This window comes from Macaca fascicularis, chromosome 7 (genome assembly GCF_037993035.2).
Source record: "Macaca fascicularis isolate 582-1 chromosome 7, T2T-MFA8v1.1".
Lineage (NCBI taxonomy): Eukaryota > Metazoa > Chordata > Mammalia > Primates > Cercopithecidae > Macaca > Macaca fascicularis.
Genome location: NC_088381.1, coordinates 6,119,829 through 6,144,813, shown reverse-complemented (window position 1 = coordinate 6,144,813; position 24,985 = coordinate 6,119,829). Strand labels below are relative to the sequence as shown.

General features: G+C 44.4%; 1 protein-coding gene across 11 annotated transcripts in view; it reads left to right on the top strand.

Annotated features, from left to right (window-relative positions):
• The window catches only part of CHRNA7 (cholinergic receptor nicotinic alpha 7 subunit), a 144,931-nt gene that overhangs the window by 74,336 nt on the left and 45,610 nt on the right, over positions 1-24,985 (top strand). For 5 of the 11 annotated variants that reach the window (XR_012414709.1, XR_006699262.3, XM_065547656.2 and 2 more), the window contains exon 4: positions 6,831-6,940. The exons of the other annotated variants lie outside the window; for them this stretch is intronic. Coding sequence is in view for 3 of the 5 variants with exons in the window: in XM_065547656.2 (XP_065403728.1) it covers positions 6,831-6,940 (110 nt within the window). In the remaining 2 variants the exon portion in view is untranslated. The remainder of the gene's footprint in view (positions 1-6,830; positions 6,941-24,985) is intronic. 11 annotated transcript variants of the gene reach the window in all.

Here is a 24,985-nt window from a genome sequence, read left to right as displayed (position 1 = left end):
CAGCCCCAAGCTTACTGTCTCACCTGTAGCGGGCGCCAAAGAACTTTTGCTGAATGAGAGAATGAAGCAGAAACTCAGGGTGAACCTTGAGGTGCTTAGGTAGTGTGACACAACATAAAGCCATTTCCTGAACAGCCGTGCCCCACTTTCATACTGTGTGTGCAAGGTCAGGCTTCGGGGAATGAGGCAGGTGCTTCCCTCTTTAATTAAAGTTGGACATTTGCCATGCCCTCTCAGGAACAACGCTGCTATTGACCTTTTTCTTACAGAGAGAAATGCATGTTATGGAGAGGTCTCTCTTTCTGACGCCTATCTTCCTTAGCCCTCAGTAAGTGACTGGTCTTCAGCAACGTATATGATTTGGCAATTTTATTTAAAGGATGGTGGTTTCCAAGAAAAATGTAACTGGATTATTACTTCCAGTATTGAATTCAGATGCTCCATAAATAAACATCCTTGCTTCAGAGGGTGTCACCAGAGACCTCTAAATTTATTTCAAGCACAGCTAATTTTTAATTAAGGCTTACATTTGCAGAAGCATCTGCAGCTTCATTTGTTTGAAAACTCACCTTTTAACTCACCTCCTCTTTTGAAGCAATCTACTCTGTGGAAGGTATTAAACTGGGCCAGGTGAGGGAACCTAGAAATATATAACCCAGTTTCTACCTTTAAGCCATTTATGATCAGGCTGTGTAATTAACACGTTTAGAAGAAGGAGGCAGAGGAGAAGAAGAAGGAAAAGAGCAGGAGGAAAAAGGAGAAGGATGAAAGGAGGAGGAAAAGAGGAGGAAGAAAAAAGGAGGAAAAGAGGAGGAGGAGGAGGAGGAGGAAAAATGGAGTAGGAGGTGGAGGAAAAATGGAGGTGGTGGAGGAGGAGGAGGAAAAACGCAGGAGGAGGAGGAAGAGGAGGATCTAGCAGTTTTAACACTGCCTCCCAACTGAATTTTTAAGGGCTCATAAGAATTCTGGGTTTAAAACAAACCTTAACAGTCAACTAGCCAATGCCTGTGTCTCTCTGCCCCCGCCCCCACCCAGTGTTTCAGTCTGGAAGCCCTGGCATTCCTGTTCATACCCACAGCGTGGACATGAGGAACTCAGGAGTCACCAGAGCAAGCTTGGATGCTGCCCAGGGGCCACTTCTAAGCAACCTTCCATTGATTGCTGTTCTTGTGTTCCCTGGCTGGGGACCAACCTGACTTGACCCAGCACGATAATGGACACGCGCAAGTGAAGCTGGATACTGAAGGCTCTCAGGGCCAGGGTTCTGAGAGGGGTGCAAATATGGGCCAGGGGTGGAGACCCACAAAAACGGCTCTAGCAGTGGATTTTTCTCCTCCCGAGTTTCACGTTGCTGAATTCCTGTCCTGAAAATCTGAATCCACGTAATCTTTTCTCTAGGGTATTTAAACTCTGCAAATGATACATTTTCTATGCATTAAAAATGGAAAAGGCAGAAAAGTAAAAAAATGAAAAATCTCTCCCTGACCTCCAGTGTGTTGGTTTTGTTGTTCTTTCTCCCAGTTGCCCTTGATTTTGATCATTCAGAAACGTGAGGGAGTAGAAGGAGGCTTGGCCTCTCTGTTCACCTCTTCATGTTCCTAGGAGGAAGCAGCCGGCTCCTCTGCAGCCGGTTTTCTCTGCAGATTAGTTTTTATCTTTTGGGAGGCTTGTCAGATGGAATCTGATTTAATCTATGAGAAGAAATGACAGAAGCCATTTCAGTTTCTGAAGAGACATTTGAACCATCCAGAGACTTCCATTTGCTTTTAAAATATCTGTCTTCTCATTTTGCAGTCGTGACCATTCTTCTGGCATTTGATGTCCCAGCCTTCCTGGGTTGTTCTCTGACTTTAACCTCCCAATTCTAATTATGGTACTAATGGCATTCACACCATAGATGAGATTTTAAGCCATTATTTTTTCTAAAATGTTTACCTTTTTAATTTCTGCATTCATTATCACTTGATCTCTGACACATGGAAATGCCATGCTTCCTGTTCACAGACAAGCCAGCTAGCAGCTTGCTTAGGGCCGCGACAGCATCTCAGGGTGAAGAGCGATGTTTCAATCATTACGTCTCACCAAGAGAAAAAAGTGTCAGGATCAGGGGGCTGGAAAGAAGGCTGCTTTCCTCCTCTGTCAAAATAATAGACGGGAAGAATTTAGAAAAGATAAGTGTTTTCTGACATCAAACATGCGATGTCTTTTCTGGCACCAACAACCAATTTTCCAACAGCAGCTGGGGGTCCACCAGTTTGATTTATTTTTCACACTATCTACCTGGAGTTCGCATCAGATCCCACAGGTTAAAGGACTCAGTCTCACTTCAGATACCAGCTGCAAATGGGGTACCCAGGCTACCCACAACGTCTACCAGGTGACTGAAAATTCGAGGGTTCCCCTACCCTTCTCCCCCAGGTTCAATAACTTTCTAAGATGGCTCACAGCTCAGGAAAATACTTGGCTTATTTAATAAAATTGTATATAATACACAAACTAGTATATTTATAAAGAAAAATATATTCATTAAATAAATATTTAATATCTACTTCTATAAAATACCCTGGAGAAAAGCTTACGTGAATTCAGAGTTTCAGAACAGGAATTCAGCAACATGAAACTCGGGAAGAAGAAAACCCATGACTTAACGTTTATTGGTTTATTCTGAAGGATGCGCTCAGGAACCACCAAGTGGAAGGACACAGAGGGCGGGGCGTGGTGGCTGGAAAGGTGTACGGAGCCGCAGTAACTTCTCCCCAGCGCCACCCTCCCCGCAAGTGGATGTGCTGACCAAGAGTGTTTATAACCCTGTCTCCAGCCCCTTTCTCACCCCTCCCCAGAGCTGTGAGTGCAGTGGATGGAAAGCTCCTTCCTCCAGTCACTAGGTGACCAGCCCCCATGAAAGCTATCTAGGTGCCCAACTCTAAGTCACCTCATCAGTGTAAACTCAGGCCTCAGGCATGGTCAGAAGGGGCTCTGTATGAATCACAAAAGACACTCCTCTCACTCAGGAAATTCCCAGGGCTTTAGAAGCTCTGTGCCGGGAAAACCAAATCTATCTTCTTCTTATACCATAATGTATTTTTTTTAATGAAAGGTAACTTTCCTTTTTCCTCCCTCCCTTCCCCTCTTTCATCCCTTTCCCCTCCTCCACCCTCCCTCAATGCTTCCATGCCGCTAGCATCCACACACGTTTAGAGTTTCCTGTGGGCTCGAAGCAGTGCACATGGGGCCCAGGTGCCAGGGCCATGGAATAATTGGGATTCCCGCGGTGCCTTTTCGATCAATGGCCCCTTCCTCCCTTCTGTGTCCCCTCACAACTCCACACACTCTTCTTTTGAAGATTTAATGAGAAGGAATCTCACAGAAAGAGGGAGAGAAGGAAGAGCACACACTCCTCTAAATGCAATGGTCTGGGAGTCTAGGTTCATTGATGCTTCTTTTCAGATCCCCACTCTGTGGAAAACATGCCAGGTGCTGTCTACAAAGATTTTGCCTGTTGCCCCCTGTTCCCGAGGGACCTAGGAACCAAGTGCTTTCAGAGAACAACCTTTTTCTAGAAGTTTGTTGTTTATAGGGCCTTATTCTATATCCATTCTTAGGAAACCTTCATCGGAGCCTGTGGGGGTCACTGGTGGGCCCCCCGGGCTCAAGAGTGTGGACCTGGGCTCCAGGGCACACAGCCTGAGGTTCCCTGTCCTCGTTGGCACTCACTCTTCCCCACCTTTGGCCGCAGCTACGTTATGACTGTTATTACAGCTCCCAAGTCCAGCAGGATTTTGTAAAGTGGGGAAATCTCTCTCTTTTCTTACACCGTCATTCATCACTTGCCTACCAGGGCCACATGACTTTAATCTGCTGCTGCACACATTATCTTATCTCATCCTGTGAGGCAGGGTACATACGAGGAAACTGCAGTCCAGAGTCAATGATTTATCTGAACAACCTCGCACCACTAGTCTCTGCCAGAGCCTTGGTACAAACCCAGGTCTGTCTGATTCGGATGCTTTCTGCAGCTCCCCCGACCTTTTCTGCCATTACTGTTACCTGAAAAGGGTCCTGATCCAGACCCCAAGAGAAGGTTCTTGGATCTCGTGTGAGAAAGAATTCAGGGCAAGTCTGTAAAGTGAAAGCAAGTTTATTAAGAAAGTAGAGGAATGAAAGAATGGCTACTCCACAGAGAGAGCAGCCCCGAAGGCTGCTGGTTGCCCATTTTTATGGTTATTTCATGATGATGTGCTGAACAAGGGTTGGATTATTCATGCCTCCCTTTGTTAGACCATATAGGGTAACTTCCTGATGTTGCCTTGGTATTTCTAAACTGTCATGGAGCTGGTGGGAGTGTAGCCGTGAGGATGACCGGAGGTCACTCTCGTGGCTGTCTTGGTTTTGGTGGGATTCAGCCGGCTTCTTTACTGCAACCTGTTTTATCAGCAGGGTCTTTATGACCTGTATCTTGTGCCGACCTCCTATTTCGTCCCTTGACTTAGAATGCCTAACCATCTGGGCATGCAGCCCCGTAGGAGGTTTGAGCCTGTTTTACCCAGCTGCTATTTGAGATGGAGTTTCCCTGGTTTACATGCCTCTGACACAATGGTCAGCCTGGTTTGGGGCAAGGGAAAACAGCAGATGGGCAGCAGCATCAGGGAGACTGAGCCAGAAGAACCAGCTCTGGTAGAGCCCAGAGATCAGTTTGCTTAAAGTCAAGTAACACAGGTAAGCCCTGACCCAGTGACTGACTAAAACATCCTAGTTTCCTGAACCCTGGCCTCCTCTTGTAAATGGGAGCAGTCCTCACTCTGACCCCCTCTGAACTATGGTGAGTCTGGACATACACAGGACACTGGACTAGCATAAAGGCTGTGATCTGGCCAGGGAGGGGATGAGCCCATGGTTCACGCAGTGGGGTGTGTGGAGTGTGGGGAGGCAGTGTGCAACTCTGGCTGTGCCTTGGAAGAGGTCTGGGTTTGACCAACCAGGCACTCCCATCCCCATTCCCATTTCCTGTCTCCCCTCCCCCTCTCTGGCCATCATTCGGCAGGCAGGGGAGAAGGAGAGAAGTGCCTTGGTCCACCATGCCCACTTTCCAGGCCTGTTCATGGAACCTTGTGGCCCTGACCTGTATGGTAATAACGGTGAACTTGACTGGCTTTGTGATAATTAGTGACCAACCCAGAGAAGCATCCCAGGATGAGATGCAAAACTGTGGCACAGAAAGCACAGGTGTTGGCTGTGGAAGGGCCTCATGCCCAGGACAAGGGAGAGAAATGAAGGGAAGCACAGGGCAGAGGTGTCAAGTCGGAGCGAGCTGCAGGAAGCGTGGCTTGGTTGGTGCCCAGGCATTCCTGGAAGACAGTTAGGACAAGACCCACCCTTCCTGGGTGTGCCCCTCCTGTCCCCTCCCAGACCACTTCCATCTCATTAGAGAGCCCAGCAGGCAGCTGTTGATCCTGAATGCCCCAGATGATACTTCTGCACATCACCCGTGAACACTTCCTCTTTCCTGGAGGTCCCTGGCTGCAAAATGATGTCACTCATCTGGATAGTTCCTCTCCTCTGATGTAGTATTAGATCCAGAGCTGGGACCATCTTTCTGGATGCTGCCCGCCCTCCTCAGAGGATAGTTGGTCTGGGATATGCCCTTTGACTCCCTTGTTGTCAGTATCAGTAGCTCTAGCTCCACAGCCCCTCATCTGCAATTTCCAAATCTCAGCAGCTTGGAAAAAATGTTCCCCTCCTTTAATGTTGTTTTCGTAACTTTGCATCAAACTGTTTTGGTCTAAAATCAAATTGAAATGTATGTGCAATTAAGGCATTTATTTGTCTCCGTGCAAATAGGCATGTTTTGCTGCAGAAATTACCATGTGTTTGATTGTGAGGAGTCACCCTGGTCCCAGGTCGGGGTGGTGCACCACATACCTTTTCAGATCTTGGAAAGCCTGAGCTCCAGAGCGTGGGTGGTACCAGGCGGACAGAATACAGGATAATGGTGCAATTATAGGAGCTTCTGAGTTCACACTTGTCAGCACTGAGCCTCCTGTGGGGTGGTGCTAATTATGTGGCAGCTGCAGGTGGGATCCCACCCGAGCATCCTCTGCAGAGCTTGTGGGCTCCAGGAAAGGCTGTTTAGCACCTGATCCTGGGAGGGAAGACCCCAGACATGGGTATTCCTCTGACAAGGTCACTAGATAACCTCAATTAAGGCCTGGCCGCGAGCTTGTGTGAGTGCTTCCTGAGTCTTCATCTGCCTCCTTTCGTCCTGACTCTGTGTTTCACCATCAGGGCTCAGGATTTGCATTGTCGGGTGTCAGAAGCACTATCCCTGTGACAAAATAAAAATTCAAATCTGAAAACATTCCTTTAGAAATTCTGAGAGGTTCCCATGCAACTGCACAGTATTGCTTTTTGGAAATAAATATTTCACATTTTTCCAGTCCGGTTCTTATTCTAGTGGAAATAAGTGAATTTCTTTTTTCGAAGTATTCTCACAGTGAAAACTTTGAAGGCAAAACAGTTATTCATTTGGCTAGAAGTAACCCATCCACTGCAGGAGAAGGCTCGGGGACATGCAGAGGGTTGGAATTCACTTTAATGATACCATTTGAATGTGTTCATGGTGACAGCAGAACCTTAAATGTGAGTTTTATGCTCTTCACAGTCATTTTGGAAGGGATTATCGAATTCCCATTTTCATTATGTTTTATAAATAGCAATTCAGTTATAATAAATGTCTGGAATTCTCTTTGGCTTTGCACTTACCTAACAATTGCTTATAAGAAATATTAGTAGCCAAGGAAGTGAAGTGCTGCTAATGTCATTGTGTGTGTCAGTCTTGGACAGATCACTATTTACAGTGGAATGTGTCAGAATATCCAGGGGTGAAGACTGTTCGTTTCCCAGATGGCCAGATTTGGAAACCAGACATTCTTCTCTATAACAGGTAAGTATATTGAGCAAGGAAAAAAAATGCTTTTATGCTTGTATACATGTAGCTATCAAGTATATTTGAATATTTCACAGAAATGCTAGATATGTCATCTATGATCTGGGGCCACTGCTGCCTACACGACTTTCCAAGTGACCAGGCCTTTGAGAAGCAGCTCTGTCCCCCTCAGCCGGCGTTCCCTGGTTTGGCATGCACACGTGCACACCCTGGCTAGCCTGCTGCCTAAGATGCCCATGAAGTTGTGTGTTCTCGGGGCCTAGAGCTGTTTCTGTGCATCTTGGCACATGGAGTATTCTTGCGTAAGGCAGTACCTTTGTTCTCTGAATGGCAGCAGTTATGACCAACAGCAGAAAGTGCTGGCTTATGGGACGCACTGCTGGAGCCCACAGTTTGGACCCACATCCTCATCTGTGTTCCCCATCGTGCATTGGAGAGTTCTGGGGCAGAGATGGCTGCAGGTGATCTGGAGGACTGTCATCTCTAGCTGCATGCAGAAACGTCCCCTGCAGGGCATATACCTGTGTTCTAATAGTCTTTCTCCTGAGGTCAGGAAATAAGGGACACGTTGGTAAACCAAGGTAGTCTGACTTGCAGACCAGATGCCTAAAAGGCAATTATTTAGGCAGGGTAAGTTTCTAGAAGCAGTAAAATTTCTTGTTAAACTGCATAGTCAAATAAGGGATCCCAGAACATTTCTTACTAATAAGGTCTCAGATCTCATAAATTACATCATGAAAAGCAAGTTGTTTCCTTTGGCCCCAACTGAATGAATAAGGAAGCCCAGGATTTCCTGATGCAGGGAACGGCGTGACCAAATTGCCCTCGATGGTCACTCAGTGATCCTGCTGGACAAGCAATGTGTTGTCCTACATGGCTACTTCCAGAAGGCTGGACGATGCCATTTCTTGTACTGACTTTTCATTCTGCCCCTGTCTTTGCTGTTGGGGACCACATTTCACTTGAATCGTTGGGCCTGTTAAAGAGTATCTTCTTCTCATTTGCTGCCACTTTTCTGCTTCTTAAATTAGTTCAGACAACTGAGCTTTGAAAAATGTCTAAAATAGGGGTAAGTGGTCCCCTGTTGATGGATCAAACGCACACCTTTCCATGCCTGGACTTTGGGTCTTCTATTTCTCGGGGGGCTGTATTAGTTTGCTGAGGCTGCTGTAACAAAGTGCTACAGACTCGGAGGCTTAACAATAGAAGTTACCCTGTCACAATTGTGGAGGCCAGAAGTCTGAGTGAAGGTGTTGTCAGGGCTGGCTTTTTCTGAGCCTCTCTCCTTGGCTGGTAGATGGCTGCCAGCTCACTGGGTTCACGTGACCTTCCCTTATCCCTGTCTGTGCCCTAGTCTCCTCTTCCTGTAAGCACTCCAGTCGAATTGGAGTAGGGCCCCACGCTCATGACCCCCTTTTACTTTAATTACCTTTTTAAAGGTTCTGTCTTCAAGTAGAGTCGCACTCTGAGGCACCAGGTGTTAGGATTTCAACATGTGAGTTTGAGGGGGATGCAACTCAGTCCATAATGAGGGCATTGTGTCTGACTTTTTGAGGGCAAAGGGTCAGGGTTGAAGACGTCTAAGTGTTAATTTTAGCTGTAATATTTATAGTCCGTGTAACCTTTGAGTCTCCAATTTCTCCTTTGAAAAATGGGGGAAGTGCCAGCTTCACAGGTTGGAGGATCACTCCGTGGAGGTGTGCAGCACACTTAGTCTGGCAAACGGAAAAGAACACACATTCCATAAAGGCAGTTCTGTGTTTACAGGCAGAAGGATGAGGATTCCTGCTCTTAGAGCAAGATGGTAATGTAACAATTTAGAAAAAAATAATCAATACTTTTCATTTCTCAATTCAGATTTTTAAAGTTTGAAATCAAGAATAAATTTTATAACATTCAACCTGGGCAATGTGGTGAGATCCCCATCTTTAACAACAACAACCACAGAATTAGCCGGGCATGGTGACCTGTACCTGTGGTGCCAGGTACTCAGGAGGCTGAGGTAGAAGGATCCCTTGAGCCCAGCAGTGAGCTTTGATTGTATCACTCATGCCAACCTGGGTGACAGAGTTAGGTGCCATCTCCAAATATTTATTTTTTTATATATATATATAGAGAGAGAGAGAGAGGGAGAGAGAGAGAGAGAGCCCTACCATATTATATGTATAATATGTTGGTGGAATCTTATTAATACGGTTACAGGAGGCAGTTTATATGGCCTATGTGTAGGATCTTTAATTCCAAAATGTAAAATGTTTGATGATTCCAAATGCTCTGGCTAATGAGGAATTTCCAAGTTGTAATTGAATTTCAAGGAGCGAAGACCTAACAGTCCCTGCCTGACAAATGTTACCAGGATCCAGGCCCTCAGAAACGATCCCCTCCACATACCCGGCCCAGCTGCCGGTGCGGAACCCCGTCACTCGCACATGTCTTGAGCTCTACTGAAGGATCCTGCTCGTTCCTCTTTCCCATGGTGGATGTAGACCACGTCCGCCAGGCTTCATCATGGAGGATGTAGAGGTTGCTTCATTTTCTGCTTTCGTTTTCCTGAGAAATGGAATGTAGGACTTTCTTTTTGAAGTAACTGCTAAATATGTGGCCCGCAGGTCCACATGAACCCAATGTGGAATGAATAGATTTCAGAGAATATTTAAGTCACTCATAGACACTTGTCTATTGCTGCAGAACAAACTACCCAGAACCGAGTGACTTGAAGCAAACAACTCAGATTATTCCTTATGATGTCATGGGCTGTCCAGGCCCATGTGGCTGGTTGTCCGTTTCACGTGGCATTGGGCACAGCCGTGGGCTGGGGCTCCACTGGGCCGGCGTGCTGAGGGGTGCACTTCCACAGCGGCGCAGGACTGGGCTGAGCCGGTGGGGATGCCGGCCCTGGTGGGAAGCTCAGCCATTCAGCCGGGAGCTGTGCACCCACCCCTTCTGGGCCTTTTCCACAAGGCTTGGTGTCCCCCAGCTTGGTGGCCAGCAGTGCTCTGACAGGAAGGAAAGATAGGCTGCTGGTACTCTTAAGGACTGGGTGTGGGAGTCCTGCAACAGCCCTTCTTCACCTTCTGTTGGTCAGAATAGGCAGGAGCCCAGCTTGGAGTCAAGAAAGGGGAAATCAGCTCCCTTATCTAGGGCAAGAAGGGTGGGAGGGAGACCACAGGGCGCTCTGGGGACACTAGTGATCACAGCTGAAGAAGGAAAGCAGTGAAACTGCAAGGGTCAAAGTAAAGCCCCAGGAAACAGAAAGACCAGAAGAGGCGTGCATCGTGAAGGGGAAGGCACACTCCGCCGTGTGGCCACTGAAAGGGGCAATGTGGGAGGAGGAGCAGGCAGGAGGAGAGAGCTCCCAGACAAGTCAGATCTTGTCATCCCTGCCTCCCCTTGCTGTCTGGCTTCCCCTTCCTGTCTGGACACACTGTGCAGCCCCCAGGCATATGCTGACCAGCCCACCCCTGCCCTGTAGCCTCATCCACTCTCCAGCCCTACTGCTTGTCCTTCGGCTCATTGATGCACCCATGCTTCCAGGCAGAGCATTTCTATGAGCTTCTTGCAGGGTGAGGAGTGCCCACCCCTTCACTCCCAGTGGGAAACCTCCCCGACACCCTCACCCCCGCCAAGTTTAGAACACATGGCTCTGTCACGTAGAAAAGGATTCCTGTCCATGATGGCACTTAGGGTTTGCTACCTCTTAGGGGCACCTAGCAGGGCACTTGATACACATTTGTGCAAAGACAAGATGGAGAGGAAGGGAGGGTGCAGGAATTATTAGGAGGAGGAGCGAAGAAGATGGATCAGTGTAATACAGTGCGGCTAAGAACAGCCAGAAAAGAAAGAAAGGAAAGGAAAGAAATCATGTAGGCAACCTAGAAAACATTCAGCTGAGACTGAGTCCAAAAATGGACACAGGAAATAGCAAAAATAGGCTTCACTAGTAATATCCTAACCCTCTGATATTCTGTTATTGGGTATTTTGAGAGATACTGAGTTTAATGCTTTCTGCCAGCTTCCAGGCATGGAAAATAATATGTTCTGCTTATTAGACTCATCTGTTAGTTCATTATTGTCTGAATGGAATTGAGGGGCTTTTCCTAAAGGAGGGGGTTAAATGCGTCCTGTGTAAGCCCCGGTTTTGATAGGAGTGTTGATGTAGCTCAGGTGAAGCCTCCCAAACATGTCTGTCCTATTTCTCACTCTATTCTGGTTTGATATTGGAGTCCCCACGTGAGTCACTATTGCTTTTTGAGATATAATGCATTTTCCATGCTGTAAAGTGGCTGGGTCACTGCAAAACAGCCATCTCTGCATTGTTTCTGGAATGGGTTGCTGTATTTCCTTGATGGATGGGGAACAAGTTGTGCTGCTGCCAGCCAGCTGGCCAGGTCGCACTGAGGAGAGGATGGACACGAATAAAAGCGTCTCTGTCTGGTGCTGATCCCAGTCATTTCTTTGTTGCTTTATTTTGCTTTACTTTAAGCCTGCAGCTCGAGGAGTTTTCTGAACACCATCTTGCCTAAAGTGGGTAGCAATTATGGATGGCTTGCCGTGATTTTCCCCTTTGGATGGAATTAAAGGCCTCGCTGGGATCAGCAGTGGGCTTGCAGAAGGACAGTCTGAATCCCGGCACCTCCGCGGACGCACCTGCACCGTGCACCGTGCAGAGACAGGCAACTGCCTCACCCTCTCTGGGCTTCTCTGTTTCTGAGTTGCTTGGTCAGAAATTTCTATTGCAATAATGGAAACCTTTTTCAATAAAGATATTTAAAGATGTTTTTGTTGCCTCCGAAAGTTTAGAACAGCATGGGGTGTCAGCCATCCTTTTTCACTGAGTGTGCAAATCTACATTTGTCATCTGCAGGCTTGTGTCTTTCACTCATTTCCCTGACCCTGTGGCTGATAGCAGAGCCTGGGGAGGGGGCTTGTATGCAGGACACACTTGAGAGCAGTGTGGCCAAGCCTGGAAGCCTCATAATTGTGCTCGTCACTGAGGTGCCAGGCGTCTTAGGGAACCTGGGGGAGCCAACCCAGGACAAGGATTCCTGAGCTTGTAGCTTATTTGGGAAGGGATCCTGGGAAGCAGGATGAGGGGAGGGGAGTGAGATAGGGAGGGCAGGCAAGCCGCTGGAGTGAGCAGTGAAAAGCAAATCGTACTGCCAGCAACCAGAGCCCATTCCTCCTGGGGAGCTCTGGGAGACTGTGTAGCACATCTCAGCCTTGTTCTGAGGAAACTGGGATGCTTATCTGCCAGCTGCCTTCCATCATAGGCTGAGAGCTGCTGCCAGGGGTGTCAGCTCCCTGGCACCTCTGGCTTGCCTGCCCCATGTGTGGATCAAGTGCAGAGCTGCAGATGCTTGCAGCAGGCAGCTGTCAGGGCCTTGGGCACGGGAGGATGATTGTCAACATGGTCTGCTACAGCACAGATGAGCCATCCACTCAAGTACTAGTTGCTTTCACCCTGCTGTGATTGTAGATCCAATCTCAGCTTCTGGTGGGGAGCATAGCAACAATATGGGTGGAAGGGAGAGCGTCCTAGGACTTGAGGGTCCTAGGGAGGAGGGTGTTCTCAGCCACAGCAGAGGAGGCAGGCAGGTGGCAGATTTCACTGGACTAAAGAAGAGCCCAAGCCTGCATCCCAGCAAGTGGTGCCTGCCCCCGTGGGCTGCGATGTGTCTATTATGGAATCATGGCAGTGTACACATGGAATGGCATCTGAGGGAGTGAATCTGTGAGTTGTAGTGTTGTCACGGTTAATAGCTCTTGAAATTGTGGTATCCCTCGGTCTAACCAAGGTTGGCCTGCTGGTGCTCAAAGGCTCATAATGCAGTCATGGCCAGGCTCTTGGAGGGCCCCAGGGCATCACTGGAAGGTGATATGGTTGCTATAGTTTGAATATTTGTCCTTTACAAATATTTGAATATCTGTCCTCTCCAAAATTTGTGCTAAAATTTAACCCCCAATATGGCAGTGTTGAGAGGTGGGAACTTTGAAGGGCAGCTGGGTCATGAGGGCTCTGCCCTCATGAATGCTTTAACCTTATTTATGGATTAATGGATCAATACGGTATCATGAGGATGGGACTGGTAGCTTGATAAGAAGAGGAAGAGAGGCCTGAGCCAGCACCTTCAGGCCCCTCCCCATGCGATGCCCGGTACCACCTTGGGACTACAGGGAGTCCCCGCCAGCAAGAAGCCCTCACCAGATGCAGCTCCTTGACCTTGGACTCCCAGCATCCATACTGTAAGAAATGAATTCTTTTCTTTATAAATTACCCAGTTTCAGGCATCCTGTTACAGGCAACAGAAAGCAAACTAAGACAGTAGTAGTTCCAGATGAGCAGAGGTAATTTTGCTGCTGGGAACCTCAGAGAAGGAGTTTTGAGGATGTGCTGTTACAGCTTTCGTATTAATCAGATATTCGCACCCGAGCTGGAGGGAGGCTGTTTTTAAATCATGTGTGGTGGGAAGAGGGGGAGCAGCAGCTTGTTCTCAAGCAGTGAGTGGAGCCAGCCAACCTATGTTTGCATCTTCAAAGTCATCCTCCAAACTGTCCATCTCACCCTCCCCGGTCTCATCATGGTCACTCTTGCTGTTTGTTTTTAATTTGTTCATTCACTCCAAGCAATATTTAGTGAAGGCTCCCGCAGCATAATCACACACTGTTCTAGGAACTAAGGATTCAGCAGTGATCCAACCAGACCCAAACCCACCAGAGAAACAGAGATGGGGAAGAGAAGAGGGGGGCATGGGCCAGAGTGTGGGTGCTCCCAGAAAAATTAGGCAGGAAAGGGAATAGTTGAGGGCTGAGCCAGAGGTCAGGGACAGACCAGGAGACTGACTAGAGGGCTGCGAAGGAACAGGCCCTGTGATATCAAGTGGAGAGTGTTCCCGACAGAAGGAACAGTCAGTGCAGGGGCCTTGTCAAGAAGGCTTGTGAAAGACTTTGAAATGCAAAAAAATAGTGAGGGAAGAAAAAATAAAGACACCTGGGTTCCTACGGAATACTAGGCACGGTCACAGGCACCTTCCTGGTCATCTGAGTCTGTAGTGGACTGTGCCTGTCATGGTCTTCAAACTAGTTTTCAACTCTAACTTCTAGAAAACTGATGGCAAAACCAATGATTCTAGTCCACAGAGAAGGAAATGGGTTTTGCTGGTGGACCAATTCCCCTGTCGACAGATTCAGACCAGTGTGCCTGGTTGTCTTTGTATGTGTCTGCTTTTAGGATGCTCTGCAGAATTGGTTTTAACACATTCCTGGTTCCTTCATTCATTAATGACTTAAGTAGTCTTTGACACATGATCATGTTATATTTGCGCAAGTGTCACGATTTTATCATTTTAAAAATTCATCAATTGCCCTGAGGCAGGAACATGCTGTCCAGGTCTGTCCTAGGAGAAAATTGAGCTGTTGTGGCTGGAGAGAATTGGTGGGTGGGGAAGGCCAGGGGTCAGAGAGAGGGCCGAGACATGATGGGGAGAGCTGGGGACCAAGTCGTGGAGGCCTTGGCTTTGACTGTGAGTGAGACAGGAGAGGCCCTGATACCTTTGATAGAATTTTTGTTTCGGTTCCTTTTTGCTCTGAAAATTTTAAAACAATATTTATTCATATTCTCCTCTTGACTTGTTAGCAATTGATTCCCTTCAGGTGATTTTGTCCAGAAGTTATTCTCTGTTCTTTTCTGCTTGTACACTCCTCCCAGCCTGTGGCAGTGGGCAGGTGTTGCTTTTGTTTTTTCTTCTAGCATCTCAGCAAGAGGCAGGGAGGAAGGGCAAGTGTGTGTTGTTAATCAGCCCCCGATGGCCCAGCTGTTTGCCTCGGGCTAACTTGGAGCCCACCTGTTGGCACCGGAGTGAGTGGACTGCTGCTGGCTGACTGTTAATGCTGCCTGCCTCATCCGGTGCCTTCTGAAGGTGCCACGCACTACGTTCAGCCTGCTTGCCCGCAGCTCCTGGTCTTCAGCCCCGTGGAGCCAAGCCCCCTTTACTTGGCACTCACCTGGTGCCAGCAAATGGTAGCCAGGAAATTGTGGCTTTATGCCTTCTTGCTAGACTTTATGAAGTCTGAGCATCCACAATTCTCAGGGCGGGAAGCTGGTGCTCAGAGAGGTTCAGCCACTTGCCCGAGGTCACCCAGCAGGGTCTGCCTGACTCCATAGTCTGACTCATTACCGGCCAGTCTCTCGTCACATCAGGAAAGAGCTCGGTCTCTTGTGTTTCATTTTCTAAAGTTAAAAAGCAGAGAGATCCCCTCTCCCTCCCTCTGAGCTGGCTCCACTTTCGCACCTGCTCTGGGCTGCTCTGCCAGACTCAGCCTTCCGCTTCCTAAAAAGAGGGAGTTTGTTTTTTTCTGAAGCTGCTGTGGGGTTTTCTGTTTGTTTGTTTTTTTTTTTTTCTGAAGCTGCTGTGGGATTTACTGTCGCTTCTTGACTGGTTTCACTCAGAATCTGACATTTACCTTTTCTTTGACCAAATCCCCTGCCAGCCAGTGTGGGCCACAGAACAGCGCCACGGCAGAGCATGGAATGACAGAATCCAACTGCTGTGCAAGAGTTTGAGCAGAATTTCAAGCAGAGGACAGGTGCTGCGGTGAACGGAATTTTGTGGGGATAGCGTTGCATTGAGGTGGCCTGGGTGAGGCTGTCTTTTGGCATGTGGCAACGGGCCAGTCCACGGGGCAGCTCCCCAACCCCCTGCACCTCAAGGGCCCTGAAGCTCATTGTGTCCAAGGGCGCGACTTTTGGAGATGAGCTTATTGATCTTTGTGATGTGGAACACAGAGCCAGCATGGTTGTAAGGGCTGTGTGATAAATACGTGAGACAGGAACTCGATGGGCGGTTCAGTCTTCATCATGAGCTGCCTGAGGGAGCAGGGCGGGCAGCCAGGTGAGGGTCAGGGTCCGCCGCCACCCCGTCCCTTCCCGAGCCTGCTGTGGGTTCCCTGCGCGTGTCCACTGCCCACCAGAGATGCAATCTTCAACTGTCTGCACAGGAAGAGATTTACAAAGTCGTGTGTGAGGCATCAGAAGGCAGCTGGGCCTCCCCAGCACGCTAAGACCTCAGTGGTGCAGGGTGCAAGGCCCAAGCTGGATGTGCCCCCTCGCTTGTATCAAAACCTGGAGAAACTGAGGCTTTCCTTGTGGGCCAGGGCCACAGGGTCAGTGGAGCTGTTGCTGTCAGTCGACTGGGTGGTATTTTCTGGGGACCTACTCTGTGTAAGATACTAGAAGCACCTTCACTGCCCTTGAGGCATGTGTAATCAGTAGCAAATCACTTTACTGTGGGTGGTCTCATCTGATGTAATTTTGTGTCCTTCAGTGAAGTCATCTAAAATTACTCTCTCTGCTTCACAATTGAGGAAATGGTTTCTGAAATTAAATGGCTTGTTGACGCAGTTCTGAGGACTTGACTCCAAACCCTCGTGCCTTTCCCAATCCTTGACAGGCTCTTTGTGGCTGTAAGACAAGGGCACAAAGTGCATCTTGCAGAGCAGAAGATGACGTATGTCAAGGACATAACATCTTAGAAAGATCTGGAAGAGAGCAAGCCTCATCCAGTGGGAGGGCGTGGGCAACTGTTCAAGGCAGGGTGGCCATACGTCTTGGTCTGTCTGGGACAGCCCTGGTTTGTGCCTGAGGTCCTGGCACTGCTGTTAATGGTGCCTTTTTTCACTTTTAAGATGGGGCACTTCATGGAAAGACATGTAAGTTAGGTCATATGGCACAGGGCCCTTAGCGGGGATGGGGAGAGTTCACCTTGGAAGGGACTAAATGTGGCAGGACCCTCGATGCATGTGCTTGGAATGAAAGGGAGAGGGAAAAGAACAGGGATAATCAGGTCAGGGACTAGCTATAGTCTAAGGAATGGCGACCGGCCCAGCCGGACTTCTCTGGAAATCTGTCCCTGACTCCTGGCCACAGTCGCCTACTCTGGGCTGCTGTGTACCTTGGAGGACTCTAACCATCACACAATGCTGCAGATGTGAGTTTGATACTCTTGTTTTTCCCCACTGTCCAGTGAGCTCCTTGGGAGCAACCACGTTCCATTCGCATTTTTTAATCCTCCCAAGTTAGTGTGACAAATAGCACGTGGCAAGCAGCACATTGCAGTGGGTGAGGGATTAGTGGGGCCACTACTCTGTTCCAGGAGGGAGTTACTGGAGGCCGGAACCTGGGCAGTAGCACTTGGAACTCAGGCTCTCTTTAGATTAAAAATAAGTAAGTTCTGATTGTGTGGGGCAGGGAGGTAGGGTATGGGTCCTAGCCCGAGAAGCAAATTAGTCTAGAAATTATTCTCTTTTCTCCTCCACTACCCACACCAATCTTATCTTGAAAGATTATCCATTTGAAATGACTCTGGAGATCTTTTCACATTATTTGTGGTCTTTTTTTAATGTAAATGTTACATCCTTAACTAATTGCATTTTTGTATTGTTTTCTTTACGGATCCTTTATGGCTTTGGGGTCCCAGACCAGGAGACTATCAATTTATTCTAGTATAGTTTCTTCTGATAATTTTTGGTAAACTGAATAGTTTGTTTTTTATTGTGTATGTTCCCCACACTCCCCCCAAAATGTTTGTGTATGCTGTGAGGTAAGGGTCTAACTTTACTTTTCTTTAAGGGATAGAAAATAATTCTAACAGCACTTATTGAGCAATACATCTTTCTCGCTGTGGAATTGAAGTGGGATTGTTATAGTCATCTATGCATGTGCCAATATCATACTGAGAGCTGAGCAGGGTGAATAAAAAGAGACATATGTCTTGAATATCTTGCTGCGATTTTAAAACACTGATGATAAAGGCAAAACCCTTATAAGCTCTCAAAGCAAAAAAAAAAAAAATCACAGCTGCAAGAAACAGTAGCCTAATAGAGGACTATTTTCAAATATTGAAGGGCAATTATTTTTAAAATAAAATATTTTGCTGAACTGAACTTTCTGGGCAAAAATAAAAGCAGTTTTAAGTATGTAAATACTCAAGTATGAAATAATTACTCAGAGTTGTATTCCAGCAAAATGAGAAGAAACCAAGAACAAGGCAAACCTGGGATATAGTCAGCACTCGTGAGTGATGGAATCACTAAAAGGCATAGTTCAGTCGAATTATTTGATGATGTTGTTAAATGGTTTTTGTTGGCAGGGGACTAAGAAGTAGAAGTAATAGCAGACGTTTGGTGTCAGCCTTCTTTGGTTCATGCATGGTAAAGATAACCCTCGTTAAATGCACAAAATGAAAAGAAGCACAAGTAAATATATATGTTAAATATTTGAATAGCTATCAGAGTAACAGAAATAATATCATAACCTCCAAACCACTAGACATAAAATAAGGGACCAAAACCTGGAGTTGATACCTGTAATGCAAGAACAGAAAACTGAGAAACAGTGTAAGTATGGGGACTCTCATGGATCCCCGGCGTGGGTGTGAACGTTATCTTAAACTGAAGACATTTGAGATTAAACAGATAGAAAGAAGCTTTTTCAGAGCTTACTTATCTGACTACAGGCAACAACTTCTGGGAGTGAGGCTGGCATAGATCTCCTTTCTAGGGGAGTTTTTACTGACTGGAAAGAAGATGAAAAAGACCAGTTGCACCTGCATAAACAGAACTGTCTCACAGACCTTCTTATCTCCCATTTGCTCCCCTAGAAACCTATTTGTTCTTCTCATAGAAGCCCTTCCTCTCCCTTCTCTCTCCCCTGTGAAGTATATAACCTCATCTTTAGCTGTTTAAAGAGTTACATTTTTCTTTGTGCCCCCGTGCACATGTAGGCATAAAAGTCAGTTTTCTGTTGCTCATCTGTCTTTTGTCAGTTTAATTCCTAAGCCCCCCACTCCCCAAAAGAATCTATAAGGGTAGAGGAAGAGTGTTTCTTCTCTAACATGAGAAAATCTGGCCAAAAAAAACCCAAAAAAGCCTACAAAAAAAACAGAAAACAAACCTACTAGCAGAAACAAGTTAAAACAATCACTAATCACAAAAATTCAAATGGGTTTAAATCCCATAACAGTTCTCAAACCAAAACAGACTCCTACATTGGTTTTAAAAAAATCAAAATCCAACTATATTGTATATACAGAAGGTAAATTTTAATCAAATAATCCATAAGATTGAAATTAAAAGGATTGAAAAACCATGTCTGCCAAATGCCATAAGGAGAAACAGATTTAGCATTGTTCTTATTTCACAAATATAGATGAAAGACAAAATACGTAAAAAGGGACAAAATGAATATTTTATGTTGATTAAAGGAAAATTTATTGAGAAAAAGTGCTCATGAATAATTATGTTGCAGTGTGACTGCAAAAAAATACAATCAATGCTGATGAAAGTCAAAGGAGAAATTAGCAAAAACCAGAATCTCAAGAAAGGTAAGTATGCTTAGATGGAATGAAATAAAACAGTTGATAAAACTAACCCAGAAGATATATAGAAAGATTTGTATCTAACAAATATTTCCCAAAAGTAATAATATTCACAAAAAATAAACTAAGACTGGAAGAAAATTCATAAGCAGATAAATAATACTCAGAAGAAAACTGGCAAACAAAGCTGACTGTTGAAAAATCAGGTGAATCCACCTCAAAGTCAGAGATAAGGTAAGGATGAGAAATGTTAGGGACTGAATGATTGTGTCCCCTCAAAAATTAGTGTGTTGAAATCCTAACCCCCAAGGCAATGGAGTTAGAAGGTGGGGCGTCTAGGAGGGGATCGGGTCATAAAGGTGGAGTTTCATGAGTGGGATTAGTGTCCTTATAAGGAGAGACACAAGGGCTTTCTTCCTGTCTCTGCTTATTTGGCCATCTGAGGACACAAGGAGAAGATGTGTATCTGCAAACCAGGACAGTTGCCCTCCCTAGACATCAAATCTGTGGGTGCTTTGATCTTGGACTTACAAGCTCCAGAACCATGGAAGATAAATGTTTGTTATTTAACCCCCCGATCTCTGGCAGTCTGTTATAGCGGCCAGAACTGACTAAGACAACAGCTATCACTGCTTTCAACTGCCTGGTGGATGCCCTAGCCGGAGCCCTATGACAGCAAGTTAAAAAAAGGAATCTATTACAAGGAAGAAAAAACACTGTCATTACTTCCAGTTGATTATTCGCCTAAAGGCAGACGCAGCTGACAAACTTGGAACTAATAAAAGATTTAAGAAAGAAGACAATAGCTGAGCTAGGTGTCAGTGAAGAACAGTGAAGTGAAATGGAAAGAAAAGACCTCATTTACACTCATGATGATAACCATAAAATACCAAAGAATAAACCTGGTACAGATGCACCAAACCATTGTGAGGAAAACGACAAAAATTTACCAAAGCTCCTGAAAGAGTGAAAGAGCCAGGGAGCAGCACTAGGGTCTGCCAGCTCTCCTTCTCCTGCAGCTGGGCCCTGTGTTGGAAGCTGGAGTAGCAGCGGGGTTGCTGCCTGGGGACCAGAGTCAAGGACTCAGAACTGCGCTGCCCAGGCTGTCTAGGAGACTGTAGAGACGCTCCGCTGCAGTCTCCCTGGGGTCAAGAGGGGGCAATTGGGAAGAGCTTTGAAAACTCTCGGGCTGCTCAGGGAGTTCTTAGATAGTGCTTTGGGCTCCATGTAGGGGATCTAGATCCTGCTTGCCTGGTTAGCTCTTCTGATTCAATGTTCCAACATCTGCTCTGGCTAAGAAGCTGCCAAGTGATTGTTAACAATGGAAACTGCATCTTTGCCTCCTCAGGGTCTGATACAGCAGGTGTAGAGTACAGCTCAGGAATCAGTCACACGTGGTCCCCCTGGGTCACTTGTGAAAAACTCTGTCCTACTGGGCATGAATGCCAGCTTGCATTCCTTTAATTAGATGGAAACAGGGAGGTATCTGGTGGCTGGAAGTCATGAATTTCAGCCCATATGCTTACTTCAGTTACATGCTTGTCTCCATCCTGCTGTCCAGAGAAAACCAACTGAATGATGAATGGCGCTCTCACCACTGGTGGCTGATGGCAAAAAACACACACACACAAAAAAAAAGATCCGGAACTTGATTTTGACAATATGAATGCTTCTGCCTGATACCTAGTTTGTGCTTCTCATTTTCCCAGGGATGCTTTAACGCTAGAGAACTTTAGTGAATCACTACAGAATTCTTTATGCATTTTGTAATTAATAGGCAAAATATGTTGTGCTGTAACATAGCTCTTTTGATGTTCTTAGTAAGCGGAACATAGTATAGATTCCACTTTATGACTTCTAGATGGTGCCTCTAAAGGTTATAACTATGAGCTAGTTAAAAGTTTTGTCCCTACCAGTGGGTTCATGGCTTCATAAAGACCTGTGGTAGGTAGCATCTGAGTTTGTAGTTTGCATTTATTTCTGACTTTTAAGTCTACGTTGATACAGTCTCTTTATCTTGGCTTTGTTGAACTCTGCCTCATTTATTATGAAAACCGCTTCAGGTTGAGGGCAAGGCAAAGAAAGAAGCCTTCGTATTTCAAAAGAACAAGACGGATAGCCACGACACAGTCAAATTGCTTGATTTCTGTTCCTTTTCCCTAAACTACTAAATTTCATTTTATTTATCTTCCTTCAATCCATCTACTTAATATATTTTATGTGGTTATGCTGACTGCATTTTTCACTCATCATATTTTCCATGGGTTTTTCTAATCATCATTTTAATAGTGACATAATTCATAGAGATTATACTTTCTAGTTCACCATTGTTGGATTTAGTACGTTTCTAACTTGTTTTATTTTGAAACATTAATAATTATAGGTCACAAGAAATGGAAAAACATTATGGGGAGGTACATTTTCGTATTCCTCCTAATATTCCCCAGCAGAAACACCTTAAATAACTCTGTATCTTTACCTCCTAAATTGCCAGATTACCTACCAAATTAACATTGGTATACGCTATAAAGTTTATTCAGATTTCACCAGTTTTACATTCATGCATTTTTGTGTGTGTGTATAATTCTAAGCAATTTTGTCACATGTATTGATTCATGTAACCACCAACAAATTAAGATAAAGAACTGTTCCTCGACTGTAGGTCTCTTGCACTATCCCTTTATAGCCACATCCCCCTTGTCCCTAACTTCTGGCAAACACTAATCCATCTCTGTCATTGTGGCATTTCAAGAATATTATATATGTAGACTAATGTAGTTTGTAACCTTTTGAGATTGGCTGAATAGTGGTCCGTGGTGTGGATGTGCCACAATTTGTGTAACTGTTAATCCATTAAGAGACATTTGAGATGTTTTCAGTTTTTGGCTATTGCAGTCATAGCGTTTATAACATCCATGTCCATGTTTGTTTGTTTTTGAAGTTTCCATTCGTCTGGTATAAATTACATAAGCATGCCATTGTTAGGTTGTATAATAAGCAGATGCTTCGTTTTATAAGAAATTGCCATACTCTTTTCCAGAGTGGCCATTCCCAACAGAAGTGATCAAGTTATTCTGCATCCTCCCCAGAATTTGGTGTTACCACTATTTTTTATTTTAGCCATGCTAGTAGGTGTGTAGTGATAACCCATTGTGTTTTTAATTTATGTTCTCCTAGTGGCTAATGATGTGGAACATCTTACCATGTGTTGGTTTTTGTCACCTGTATATCCTCTTCGTTGAAATCTGTTCATGTCTTTTTGCCCATTTTCTAGTTAGATTGTGTGGGGTTTTGTTTGTTTTATTTTTACTCTTGAGATTTAAGAGTTCTTTATTCTAGGTATGCCTTTTGTCAGATATGTGTTTTGAAAATATAGTTTGTCTTTCTGTAGTTTATCTCTTCATCATCTTCACCAGGGCCTTTCACAGAGTAAACATGTTCTTTTTAAAAATTATAGTGAAGTTGTTGTTATCAAATTTTACTTTGGTGGATTGTGTTTTTGATGTCAATTCTTAGAACTCATAGCCTAGAGTCCTGAAGATTTCCTCCTATGTTGTGTTCTAAAAGTTTCACATTTTTAAGTGTTACATTTAAGTCTGTCATTTATTTTAAGTTGATGTCAATTTTGGTATGATATCTGAGATTTACATCAAAGTTTATCCTTTTGCCTGTGGATTTTCAGTTATCCCAGCTCCACTCATTGAGAAGACTATATTCCTCCTCTGAATTGCTTTGAAAAAAATCAGTGGGGTGTATTTGTGTGGGTCTACTATTGGGTTCTCAATTCTGTTTTATTAATCTAGCTCTCTCTCCATTATACTCTTTTGCTTTCATTGTATAGTAAGGCTTAACATTGAGTAGAGTGCTTCTTCCCATTTTATTCTTTTTCAAAATTGTTTTAGCTATTTTAGTTTATTTGTTTATATACATTTCAGACTGACTTTGTGTATCCATATGTACAAAGCTCTTGCTGGGTTTTTAATGGGAATTTTGTTGAACCTAGAGGTTCTCATAGGGACAATTATGTGGAATCTTCCAATCCATAATCATGGTATGTCCCTCTTATGTCAAACTTCTATGATTTCTTCCATCAGTATTTTGTAGTTTTCAGCATGTAAGATTTATGCTTGTTTTGTTAAATTTATATTTGTTTCATTTTTGACCAGTTATAAATGACACTGCATTTTCAGTATCCACGTTTGTTGTTAGTATAGCAATTAATTATTTTATGTTGATCTTGTATTTCTGACCTTGCTGAACTTACTCATTAGATCTATCAGGTTTTTTTTTTAATTGTTTTTGTTTTGAGATTCCTTTGGATTTTCCACATAGACCCTTATGTCACCTGAAAATAGGAACTTTTTTCCTTTCTTTCTGATTTCTAGGCCTCTTACTTCCTTTACTTCCCTGGTTAGGATTTCTAGTAGTATGCTGAATTAGAATGTTAAAAGTGAACAACTTTATCTTGTTTCTGATCTTATGGGGAAAACATCCAGTCTTTGACTATTAAGTATGATGCTAGCTGTAGGTTTTTGTCAAATTTCTTTTATCAGGATGAGGAAGTTCCTCTCTATTCCAGTTTTCTTAGACTTTGTATTATGGATGAGTGTTGAGTGTTATTACTTACTTCTTCTGCATCAATTGATGTAATCATGTGATTTTTCTTCCTTGGCTTCTTAATATGGTAGATTACATTGATCAGTTTTCAATTACTGAACTAGCTTTACACTCATGGAACAAACTCTACTTGGTCATATGTGTAATTCCTTATATATGCTGCTAAGTTGTATTGCCAATATTTTATTGAGTGGTTTATGTATATTTATGAGAGAATGTGGTCTGCAGTTTTTGTTTTTGCATTTTATAATTTTTTTTCTACTGTCTTTGTCTAGTTTTGGTTATGAGGTTAATAAAATCCTCTAAGTGTTTTATCCTTTTTTATTTACTGGGAGACAGTTATAGAATTGGCATTAATTCTTTCTTAAATGTTTGTTAAAATTCCCCCGCGAAGCCGTTCAGGATCTGGAGATATCTTTTTTAAAAACATTTAAAATTATGGACTCAATGTGTTTGTTTTAGGGATCTTCAGCTTATTTATAGCCTATTGGTTGAGTTTTGGTAGTTTGTGCTGTATGTGTTACTGTATGTGTTAATTTCTATGTAAAGAGTTGTTCATAGCTTTCCTCATCATTCTTTTGATGTCTACAATGTCTGTGTAGTGACACATGGGATACATTCCTCATATTAGTTGGTCAATTTTATTGATATTTTCAAAGAAGCAGATTTTCATTTCATTGATTTTTTTTCGTGTTTTTTTTCTTTTTTTTTTTTTTCCTCTTCTCCATGTCAGTGATTTTATACTTTTATATTTATTATTTACTTCCTTCTACTTGCGGGGCTTGTCTCTCTTTTCTGGTTTCTTACCGAGTGAGCATAGATACAGACTTGAATATTTTTCTCTTTCTTAAAATAAGCAGTACTATAAATTTATTCTCAGCACTACCAGCATGTCATACATATTGATACATTGTATTTTTATTCAGTTCAGTGTATTTTTTTCCATTTCCTTGAGACTTTCTCTTTGACTCATGGATTATTTAGCAATTTGGCATTCAGTTTCCAAGTGTTTGGAGATTTTCTTGTCATCTTAATGCTATTCATGTCTAGTTTG